This window comes from Ochotona princeps, chromosome 23 (genome assembly GCF_030435755.1).
Source record: "Ochotona princeps isolate mOchPri1 chromosome 23, mOchPri1.hap1, whole genome shotgun sequence".
Classification (NCBI taxonomy): domain Eukaryota; kingdom Metazoa; phylum Chordata; class Mammalia; order Lagomorpha; family Ochotonidae; genus Ochotona; species Ochotona princeps.
The window spans coordinates 24,479,742-24,491,787 of record NC_080854.1 but is presented as its reverse complement, the minus strand read 5'-3'; the positions used below and the strand labels follow the sequence as shown (position 1 = coordinate 24,491,787).

At 48.7% G+C, this 12,046-nt stretch overlaps 1 protein-coding gene across 1 annotated transcript in view; it reads left to right on the top strand.

Moving 5' to 3' along the window:
* Positions 1-12,046, top strand: part of PDZD2 (PDZ domain containing 2) — a 329,172-nt gene that overhangs the window by 246,828 nt on the left and 70,298 nt on the right. The window contains exons 4-6 of the mRNA XM_058680001.1: positions 1,159-1,301; positions 3,788-3,920; positions 8,756-8,911. Of these exons, the coding sequence (XP_058535984.1) occupies positions 1,159-1,301; positions 3,788-3,920; positions 8,756-8,911 (432 nt within the window). The remainder of the gene's footprint in view (positions 1-1,158; positions 1,302-3,787; positions 3,921-8,755; positions 8,912-12,046) is intronic.

Genomic DNA, 12,046 nt, shown 5'->3' with positions numbered 1-12,046 from the left:
CTACTAGGGACATGATGACTTTGTCCATCCTGGGCATTGGCAAGTCCGTCAGCCCTCCAGGAGGGGCAGAAGCAGCAGCTGGTTCCCGTTCTCCCAGTAGAGGAATGAATTGTGAATTGTGTCCATGTAACTAGGGCTAAGAACCATGGGGTCCAGCACCCCAAAATAAATCGCTTCAGAAGGTTTTGCTTTCACTTCTCTCAGCAGCCTAGAGTCTGAAGGAGCCTTATTATTTTTCTGTGAGTCCATCTTTGTGTCTGTGGAGTGATAGAGGGAGTTAAGAATGAATCAAAGCCAGCAAACTATGAGCAGTCACACATCTATTAGCTTGTTTAAAAGGCTAGGTTTTTCAAGGCTTGAAGTAGGGTTTGATTTTTTGTCTTAATGTCTGGAGCAGTAAATATAAAATCCATTGCTTTTTTTTTGTTCTGATCTTTTTTTAGCCAGATATCTCATTTATAAATTTTAAGGAAGTTTGAGGTTGAGTGTGGTATGTTTGTAACACCCTTGCACATATCTGTGAATACCTAATTAACATGTGGTTATTTAACCACATTCATTGTGCCACTGCCTGATTCCATAAGTATCTCATTTAAGTTTTGGAATGTGCATAATTTTCTAATTTTCCCTACTTTAAAAGTAAGGAAACTGGGATTTTTAGGCATTAAGTAACTTCTGTAAGTTCTGAATGGCAGGATTGGGTTTGGACTCATGAAAGTCCCTGGATACCAAGACTCCCAACGTCCTCCTCCATTACTGAGTAACTGTGCAGAAGAGAATAGAACACAGCTCCTGCTCCCGCTTACATACACGCTAGCATGGGGTGTCAGGCAGAAGTGCCACCCGCCAGGCCCCTGCTCGGGAAATCCAGTCATCCAGCCTGCTAGCCTGTCCCGTCTCAGGTCTCAGTGCAGTTCCTCGGCTGCCCCTGGTCCTATCCCAGGCATCACGGCACGTGGGTCAGCTGGCACAGCTGTGGAAGTATTCTCATCGTCTCAGACAGTTCGGCCAGCCCGAGGCCGTGGTCCAACCCACACTAGTGGAGATACAGGCCAACAGACGACGGCTTTGGGGCTGCCGCCACAGCTAGCCCGCCCCCCACATCAGGGCCGTGTGTCTGACCAAATCCTTCACGGTGTGCTCGCTTTTTCTTCCAAGGAGGAAGTTGGCCGGATATGGAAGATGGAGCTGCTCAAAGACTCCGACGGGCTGGGAATTCAGGTTAGTGGAGGCCGAGGATCAAAGCGCTCACCTCACGCTATCGTTGTCACCCAAGTGAAGGAAGGAGGTGCCGCTCACAGGTGACTAGAAATCTCTCCCCATCTCTCTGCCGCCCACTTCCCTTCCCCCTCAGCTCTTGGTCCTGCTCATTACAGTAAACTAGGATCGTACTGCCCGTGGGAGGGATGCACAGTTCTAGCTGAGTGTGTCTCTGGGCACAGGAGCTGGCTGACAGCAGGGTGGAGGCGGTGGGGAGGGGGTGCTGCGGGGTCTTCCCAACCCGGAGGGAGAGTAGGGATTTCCTTCCAGTTGTTGCACGTTCAAGCAGATGTGTCTCATCTGTAGGGACACTGGTGCCATCGCTGTGAACCGTGATGGCTTGCATGGCCACAAAAGCAATTGGTTGTCCAGTGTGACCCCAAGCTCCCTGGGTGTGTCTTTTTATGTCAGTCTACCAGGATCTCACATGCACACTTAACACGGGTCCTGCCATGCAGATGTGGCAGGGAAAATGATTCCTACTGGAAAATGTATCTTATAACCTAAACATGACCAGCAGCATGGATAGTGTTTTGTTGGAAGACACTCAAAAATATGTTCATTTTGAGTGTGAGCAGTGTAGCTAGCTCCTGAGAGCAGCCATGGCCTTGATGTGCCAACTGGTTGCTTCTGTAGATATACTGTGTCCACAGACTGCCAGGTGTGGTTGGGTGTATATACATGTTGTATGCCCACACTTACACAGCAGGTATGTGTGTGTATGTAGGTGAATGCAGTTCACCAATCTTGTGAGATGTCCTTAAAGGACATATTTAGCCTGCAAAAGGCAACGCCAAGAAAAATCAGCAAAGTGTTGCTAACAATTAAGGAGTAATTGCGATTGTCAGTTATATGGGCAGCAGTAGTCCCAAGCATTCAGCATTCAGATGGATTTTTCTCAGAAAACTCTTTTGAACTTCCCAAAGGATATATGCCTTACGGAGCTTCCACCAGGTACCCATCTAACCCTAGGGCTTGAGGTCTAACATGCCTTTGGCAAGTTGGCAATGAGCAAGTTCCTGTGCCCAGAGCTGAGCTTCTGCAGAACTATTCTTGTCTGTGCCCATGCCAGCCACTTGCTGTGGGCCTCGGCATTTGCTTTTCATTCTTAACCCAGAGTGTGAGTTGGTGTCTGTGCCTCTGGAGCGTGTGGTTCAGAAGCGGGCACTGTCGTTAATAGCCAGAGATGAGAGAACTGAAACTAAAGAAGAAAGTAGGAAAAGCAGCGGGGATGTTCTTGATGATGATGTGGATGAGCAAACCCGGGGACACACAGTCTTTACGCGCAAATCCCCCTCCTCCCAAAAGAAATGTCTCTGGAATGACCCACATACCTCTTGGAGGCTTCAGTGTGTTCCTCCCCTTTCCCCTTCCCTCACCATTTCAAGCATCTGGGTGGGACTTTGCATTTCTCTGCCTCAGAGGCTGTGAATGGCGTGAAACAGATGGTGTGAGAAGTCTCTGGTGCTTCCTGACTTCTGTTACGTTCATGGATAAGATGAGGAAGGAGGCAGAGACAGAGAGGAGTTGCAGAAGGCAGCACACACGAAAGGACAGACAAGGCTTGTGTCACTAAAAGCAAGACAAGAGAGTCTGTCATTTGGACAGAAGAGAGCAGGGTGAGGCTGGGAGCCCTGGGTTCTCGGCCACACCCTGAGCATTGATGTGACCTCCTCAGAGGGCAAGCTGCACCAGCAGGCCTGACGTCTCTGCTCTGGCAGATTCCCTGTCCCATTGTTAGCTCTCTCTGGGTACTTTGTGATCATGAGAGTCAGATCTTTGCATATCCATGTCAACCCACTAGGACTGAAGGGTACTCGGTTTCCTGCTCACCCCAGACGAAGGAAACTCAGGGTCAGCCGTCATTTTACTTAGAGAAAGTAGGGAATCAGGAAATGTTTGCAGCCTCACAGTTGTGGCCCAGGTCTGTCTGACATCTGCAACAACCACATGTTAGGCAGATTGACTGATTGGTTATTCCTCCTCTGTATATAAAGCTTGGCTGTGGAGGTCCAAGAATGAAGAAGGTGCCCAGTGACCTTGACCCTCAAGGTGTGGCAAATCTGGGCAGGGGTAAGGGGTTATAGACATGTGTAGCAGTGTCTGGTAATAATAATGTCATCTGGGAGAGACGGATGAGTGGTTTAGGAAGAGCCCACTGGTGGGCGTAGATCCTTTGGTTCTTTGGGGGCAAAGGAACAGCTCTGTGTTGATAGGGGCAAGATGACAGGTGGGATTAAGAAAAAGATGAATAGAATTCCCTAAAACCTTGGAGTCTGATTCTTCTGTCCCCATCCCCACCTGGATAGGAATTGCAACGACCTTGACCCTGGCTCTGGTGCTAACTGCTGGAGTGGGAGTCTGAGCACAGAGGCACAGCTGTGCCCTCTCCAGTTCTGCCAGCTTGCCCCTGCTGCCTCAGTTTTAACTGTCTCTTCTCACAACTGCCCCCGATTCCAAGCAAATGTCCCCTTCCTGGGCCCAGCACGTCTTGACCAGGGATTTCTCCCCATCTCCATTTCCTCAGGGATGGCAGACTGTCCTTAGGAGATGAGCTGCTGGTGATCAATGGTCACCTCCTGATTGGGCTGTCCCACGAGGAAGCCGTGGCCATTCTGCGCTCGGCCACCGGAAGGGTGCAGCTGGTGGTGGCCAGCAAGGTAGGTTGGTTTTGGTTGTTTCGAACATTCTCAATGGTGGTGGCAATCTTGCGTTTAAGTCCTATCTATGCCACACACACTTCTGTGTGTGTGTGTGTGTGTGTGTACCAGCACCTTTACCTTAGGCCATTTCAACAGCTGTGGTACTGTAGGAGAACCCACACAGAGGCCCCTCACTGAAGTACATTGAATAATTTTGCTTTCTTTAAGAGTCATTCTAGGTATATGCTAGAGGTTGAAAAATAAACACTAGAACTAAGGAGTGGGTAGGAGTGGCCCAGGGCCAGGAAAGGCCATGTGGAGAGAGCACAGCTCCTTCCAGGGGAATCTGGAGTGTGGCGGGTGGTGGGACAGGAAGGGGGGTGTTGTGGGGGTCGCATCTTCTGGGTCCTGAAGGCAGAAAGGCCCAGGGTGTGGCTGCAGACCTTGGCTCCGGCTCTTACAACTTCACGTGTCATGGATTGAATGGGTCTTGACTCCCCAAGCTCCTGAAGATGTTTAGCTCCCATGTCTTAGATTAACAATTAAAGGGTCAGGGTGGAGCCTTGATCCCAGTATGGTGTCACAAGCTGAGGCCTTTGGGAAGTGATTGGCTAGCATTCAGTTGCCAGGGTGGAGCCCGAGACCCATCATGATGGCATCACAAGGAGAGGCAACAGAGGGGGTGAAGAGGAGCTTGTTCCCTGTGTATCTCTTTGCTGGATGAGCATGTCATCTGTTTACTCATACACACCTCCTCTGCCAGCCTTGCCCAGATGGCAGCCAAGGGGACTGCCACGGCCTGAACTGTGACCCTCCAACTATAAGCTCACGGGAACCCTCTTCATCCTAATAAGTTCCTCCCAGGCATTTGGTTCAAGTAACAAAAAGCTGGCCCATCTATGCTGTAACTCCTGCCTGCCCACGCACCCTGTGATGCCCTACCCCCATCTGTTCCTCCTGGTTTTAGAGATGAGGCAGTGAGCCAGGGCTCCCACACTCACCACCATCTTTCAGGGACCACAATGTAGTACCTGGGCTCTGGGTGGGCAGCCCAATGTCAGTCCAGTCTTGCCATCACCTCTTCTTTCTGGCGCTCTCTCTTCTCAAAGTGTGGAGGCCCAGGGCTAGGGCATGTTACTCCCACCTGCAGACAGCGTCCATGTTGGTCCCCAGTGTTGGCACTGCTCTGACCTCGCCAGGGTGAAAGTGCAGAACTGCAATGAGAAAGGGAGACTCTGACCTCTTTGTGATCTGTCTCCTCTTCTGTTCATGAAGAGTGAGGGAAGTGAAACCCCTCGGGGGCTCCTCTCAATTTTGGGAGGTAGGAGGGAGAGTTGGTGGAGAACCGCACCACATGAGTTCTTCCAAGCATCCTACTCTTGCCAGTCTGGGAATTCTTTATTCCTGTTGCTGCTTTCAAACTCAGCATCAGTAGGCTTTCATGTATTTTCCCTCTTACGGTACAAGGCATATTGCCGGTTTGAGGAGTACAGCTGGATCTCCACAGCCACAGGTTCTGCCTCTGTAGATTCATGCAACTGTATATTGACAGTATCTGGGGGGAAATTGCATCTGTACTAAACAGGCACCAACGTTTCTTGTCATTATTCCCTGTTACATAGAATTTACATTGTGTTAGGTATTATAAGCATGCCAGAGATGACTTAAAGTGCATGAGAAGATGGTTAGCCATTGCATGTAATTACAAGGAGAGGAATTAAAACCCAAATGATTGGGGCGGTATTTGATATAACAGTTAAATGCCTCTTGGGATGCCGCATTCCATGTTAGAGTGCCTCAATTCAAGATCCATCGCTATTCCCCCAACCAGCTTCCTCCTAGTACACGTCCTGAAAGGCAATAGTTGATGGCCCCAGTACTTAGCACCCATGTGGGAGACTCAGATTAAATTCTGGGCTCCTAGCTTTGGCTTAGCCGAGTCAACTCCTGTATGTTTCAGGCTTTGGGCAAGTGACCCAGAAAATAAAACATGACTTTCTCTCTCTCCCCTGCCTACCTGTCTCTCTGTCTCTCTGTCTCTCTGTCTCTGTCTCTCTCTCTCTCTCTCTCTCTCTCTCTCTCTCTCTTTCTCTGGTGTGTGTGTTTCTGTCTCTATCTCCTACTACTCTCTACCTCTGCCTTTCAATTAAATAAAAACAAGTTTTTAAAAAATTTAAAATCAAAGTCTTAGGACTTACCTGACTAGGCTGCCACTTCAACAATGTTGTCCAATATCAGAGTGTTGGTTTGAGTCCCAGCTGCTCTGCTTCCACAGCCTGGAAAAGCACCTGAGAAGGCAGATGGAACACAGTCCAAGTACTTGGGCCCCTGCCACTCATTTAGGAGACCAGGGTAGAGATCCTGTCCCCTGGCTTCAGCATAGCCCACACCTGGCTGCTGCAACCATATGGGAATGAACCAGAAAAGGTTGGTGTTGTTGGTTGGTAGGAGGAGCCAAGGAGGTTCTTGCAGAATGAATGAACTCAGAGTATCCAAGTTAGTTTGCATTTTACTGGAAGCACCACAAGGGAACTTTAGAAAGATCATTAAAAATAGGTGTGATGACAAAACTATGCATGAGCTTCAAAATACTTTGTACCAAAATAGATATACCCTAGAATTCAATTTTCTATATGCATTGTAAGAATAATTGCTTATTTTAAAAGCAGAGAAAGAGAGGGAGTATCCCCTCACTCATTCCCCAATTACCCACAAACCCAGATCTGGGTCAGACTGTACAAAGCTGAAGCCAAGAATCTCACTGAGGTCTCTTGTGTGGGTGGCAGAGAGCCAGCTACCTGCGCCATCACCACTGCCCCCCGGGTTCTGCACTGGCAGGAAGCTGGCATCAGGAACCTGACTCAGGGGTGAAACCCACAGAAGACAATGGCCTTCACTTTTTTATTTCTTAACTCCTCTTCCTCTCATGTGGATGTGGACTGACAGCTCTGTAGGCACCATCACTCACCTAAAGTGAATTATCCTCAGGAACCTTGAAGGGGAAGCCAACATCAGAATAGTAACAACATCCTTGTCCTGGGATGCCAACTCACCAAGAGCTTGTAAAGTTCATATACTTAGCAGGCGTTTTCCTTTTTCCTGCCACTACTCAAGCAACATGATGGTTCAGACTTTCTGCACACGTCCTTGTGGAAATAGCTGGTGTGAGGAATGAAGAGGGAACATAGTGGTAGTTTGACTGGCTTTGGGGTAGCTGAGCAGCTGTGCAGCCAGCCCTCCCTGGATGCCGGCCCTTGAGCTGTGGCCTTGTCTGGGCGAACTCTCAGCTCCTGTGTACTCTTCATTTGCAGCTGGAATTGTCACAAGGCTTTCAAGATCGCATTGGCAGGACCAGAGCATTGGCTTAACTGGCGAATCCTTCACCTCCAAAGTGTAGCATCTCATATGGGGTGCTGGTTCATGTCCTGGTTGCTCCACTTACCATCCAGCTCCCTGCTTGTAGCTTGGGAAAACAGTGGAGAATGACCCAAAATCTTGGGACCCTGCACCCACGTGTGAGACCCAGAAGAAGCTCCTGGCTCCTGATTGGCTTAGTAATGGCCATTGTAGCCACTTTGGGAGTGAACCCTCAGATGGAAGATCTCTCTGTCCTTCTCTCTGTAAATCTACCTTTCCAATAAAAATAAATAATAAATCTTTAAAAAAAAAAGTCTCATTGGCATCACAATCTGCTCGGGCCATATCTCCACAGGGAAGATGGACTATGCTGATAAAGCTTCCTTTAGAATCCAATCAGAATGAAATCTGGGTCTTGCTGACCTGTCACAGTCATTTAGGGCTGCTTTCCTTGAATAATCATCATCAGGTTGGCATTTTAATCAAATAAACAATCTAATCTCTTCCTTATAAGCATATACTAGTGAGATGAGCATGCAGTGGGGCCAGGGAGGAGGAAATAATACATACGTGGATGGTTGCTAGGCTTGGAGATGCAGCTACGAGTAGAAACAGTGTTAGGCTGGAAGGATTCCAAGGCAACCTGGGGAGACTGACCTCACCCGCTGCAGGGGAACAAGCACGGTCACGAACATCAGAGAAGAATGGAAAGGTGAATGTAAAGCCCTGTCCGAGGACCCAGGAAGGCTTCCCAAAGGAACGGATGCTCAGGTCTTGCCCATCCAAGCCTTGGCCGTGAATGGAGGGTGAACCCAGCATAGGGAGCTGCCTGTGAGACAGGTGGTGAGGCCAGGAGGAGCCAGAAGGGCATGGAAGCCAAGGTGATTTTGGCAGACGTTAGAGTGTCTGCAGAACACTGACCTCTTCGGGGAGGAAAATGGTTTTTGTCTAACTTGGCTCCACACCCCTAACCTTGTGCTACCGCCAAAGCTCAATGGGTTCTTTCCTTAGCTTAGTCTGGAAATAAAAAGCCTGGAGCAGATTGCAGATAGAGATGTTTTATATGTGAACAGGTGAATGGGAAAAGAAGAAGGAAGGGGAACACACCTCCCAAGAAGGATCTGGGAGATGGGTTGCCTCTTGAAAGAAGAAAGGGAGAAACCCCAGGGTTTTAGAAAAGGTCCTGAGATTTTAAGCACTTCATCACTCCTCCTTATCTGGGTGGAAACCTTCAGGGAGACCTTCCCCATTGGTGGTCTCTCAACCAATTAGGAAATGGCTGGGCATTTCCCATGCTGCCCACTTGAAAGTGTGGTTCCTAGCCAAGATTTTAGTGGGGTTGGATGGTCTCACTTTGAGGCAACCTTGCAATGGTAGAACACATGTTCCATGGGGCCTTTGGGTTGGGAGCTCATCGCTTGACTCTTACCAGGTCCATCTGAGGACCCATGCATTCCCTGAGGATAACCTGTGGGCTGCTCCTTGTGTCCCCCCAGGAGAACTCTGCAGAGGAGCTCCTCAGGCTGACATCCAAGAGCCTGCCTGATCTAACCAGCTCGGTAGAGGACGTGTCTTCTTGGACTGACAATGAAGAGCAGGAACCTGATGGGGAAGAGGATGAAGGAGCCAGATCATCTTCCATTCAGGCAGGAGTAAGTGTGTGTCTCTGGTTTCCCAACCTGTCTGTCGGAATGTCTGAAGATACAGGTGCCAGGATTAGAGGCTAGATGCATGAAGAGTACGATGGAGACCAGGATGACGCACGACCACAGCGGGGTTTATGTGTTTTTCTCAGAATCTTCCAGAAAACCTATAAGAGTAATGCTTTTTCAAATGTAAGGGGAAAAGGAAAGGAGAGGAGAGGAGGAGGAAGGGAGGGAAGGTCTGGCATTGCGGCATAGTGGCTTAAGCAATACCTGCAATGTTGGCATCCAGTATGGGTACCAGTTCAAGACCTGGCTGCCCCAATTCTGGGACAGCAACAGAATACGGCCTGAGTGTGCATGTTCATGCATTCATGTGGGAGACCTGGAGAGGCTCCAGGCTCCTGGCTTTCTCCTGGCATAGCCCTGGCCAATGTGGCCATTTAGGGAGTAAATCCGCAAATAAAAGATCTCTCGTTGTCTTTCCCTCTCTGTGTGTAATACCCCTCAAAGAAATAGAGATAAAAATTTAATAATCTTTTTTAAAAATTGAAAATGTAAACAAAATAAGAGAGCAACTAGGTGTGCATTCAGGATGTAAATCATTTCTAGGGTGTCTTGTAGTACGTACAAAGATTGTGTTCCTGTTGACTGAATGTTTGAAAACAACCGTGAGTCAAGCTAGACTGGCAGATTTGTGGTTGCAGATGGGAATGTTTAAGATAACACAACTCCATTCGGGCAGCCTTGGTAGAGTGTGTCTTCTCATCAGCATCACACCAGAACCCTCAGCTGGAATCACAGCTCTTCCTCACCCAGCCTGCCCTACCTCTCGTACTGCCTGGTGCACACAGAGCTGGGCTGGCCTGGCACCGGCCTGCAGTGCTGCCCAGGGTCTCGTGTTGCGTGGCAGGTCTGAAAGATGAGTCCTTTTTAGTGTCCACTCTTGCTGGCCTTTGCTATCCAGCCAGCCGCAGAGAAGCCAACCTCTTTCTGCCATTTGGAACCTGCTGCTTCCCGCTGGGAGCAGACCTAGGCAGGATGGGTAAGCCTTCAAAAATTATTTTTTACTTAGAGTAAGACCTAAAAAATGAAAAATAAAAAGTGTCTCATTCTGTATGCCTCAATATACTCTAATACTTTAAGGAGGAAAATGTCACTTTCTCCCTTTCCTTTGGATCCCTGGAGATCGAGAACCATTGGCTGCAGTGTGTAGGTCGCGGACAGCACACAGGTGTTACATCTGAGGGAGCCCTGTTCTGCATCATAAACATCCTAGGTTTCATGTCTATTGTACTGGAATAGGGTTGTGTCTTCCTTGCAGCTGCAAACTCCATGAGCGGAGGGAGTTGGGTGACTGGCTTGGGTTCTCAGGGGAGCCCTGGAATTTAGGCAGCACATCTCGTGTGGAGCAGTGGGTAACTAAGTCCCTGGAAAAGTAAACAGCAGGGACGCGTTCATGGAGTACTTACACTCGGTGATGCAGCCAGAAAGTAATGGAAAATGACAGCAAAATCTCCCTGGGTTGATCCTTCCTGAGTTTTCCTTGGTTCCTCCCCCTGGCTGACAGCAAACAGACAGCCCCTCCCCCAGCCTAGGGGGTCAGCCCCTGCAATAAGCCTTAGCATCCTGACTGGCCTCCACTGTGCTGTGCTTGCATGCTCTTCAAACAGGACCCTGACTCGACAGTGGTGACCCCAGGGCAGCTCAGCCAGCCCAGGGCTTTCCAGGAGGTTGCTAGTTCAAGACCCTGCTCCATTTCTGAGCCTGCTCCCTGCTGATGCACCTGGAAAAGCAGTGGAGCATGGCCCGAGAGCTTAGGCCCCTGTCTCCCACATGGGAGACCAGATGGAGTTCCTGGCTCCTGGCTTCAGTCTGACCCAGCCCTGGTTGTTGTAGCCATTTGGGGAGAAAGAACCAGCAGATAGGAGATCTCTCTGCCCATCAGTTTTTCTAAGTTATGTTCTCTGACCAAAAATATTCCAAGGAATTTTTTGCCTAGAATTTTTTTTTATGTTCAACACTGGTCTAATGAGTGACCCACGCCATATAGTAATTATTACATGCTATATGTTACATATTTTAAATTATAACTTAGAAAGTTTTATCATTTAGATTGTAGTCAGTACTCTAAATGAAGTTTTCGGATTGCAGTTGTTTTACTGCGCAGGATCTTCAGAAAGCTGTGGAACTGCACGCTCTGAATAAATGCATGGATTTCAAATTTTTTTGCAGCAAAATAAACTTGTCTTTTAATTTCCTTTTTTGCTTCAGCTTTTTGAATTCCTCTCATGCAGGTTGTCAGTGCTGTATTTGTGGACGTCTCTCGTGTTTTCCACAGTTCTTCTATGCAAAACCCTAAATCCGCCACAGTCACTGCAGGAAACAGAGCAGCCCCCCTACCTCACAGTTCTTCCTTCTCCCTACCTCACAGAACACTTGTCGAGACTTTCCTGCCTGTTTCCATCACCTGCCCTTCCTCTCCCATCATTTTCTTCTTTTTAAGGTATATTTATTTGAAAAGCACAATGACAGAGAGAGGGACAGAAAAATCCTCCATCCGTTGGTTCACTCCCCAAATGCCTACAGCCGCTAGAGCTGGGTTAGGGCAAAGCCAGGAGCCTGGATCTAACTTCTGGGTCTCCCACGTGGATGGCAGGGACACCAGCACTTGAACCTTATCCACTGCCTTCCCAGGTGCATTAGCAGGGAATTGAATCAGAAGCAGAGTAGCCGGACCTCCAGCCAGTACTCCAGTTTGGCGTGCTGTGGATTAATGCACTGTGCCACATTGCCTGCCCCGACCCCATCATTTTCTTACCCATTCTCTGGACTTTGGTTCCAGCCCAGGAGATCCAGGCCTGAGACAGGGCCCCACAGGGGCAGGAAGTGTGGGCAGCCAGTACAAGGTATTATCCAGGCCTCCCCATCTACCAGGGCCTGTCTGCCATGCCTTAGGAAGCTGCTAAACTGCTGGGGGAAAGAAAAATGCTAGCTTGTATCTTCATAATCCAGAACTGGTTTATAATTTTCTTTAAAACCAAAGAACCTCTTAAGTGAAAGAACCGGGCATTATTTTAATCAACTAAGTTACAAAGCCTTCGATTTTGCAGACAACAGCAATTAAACCCACTGCCAATTTCC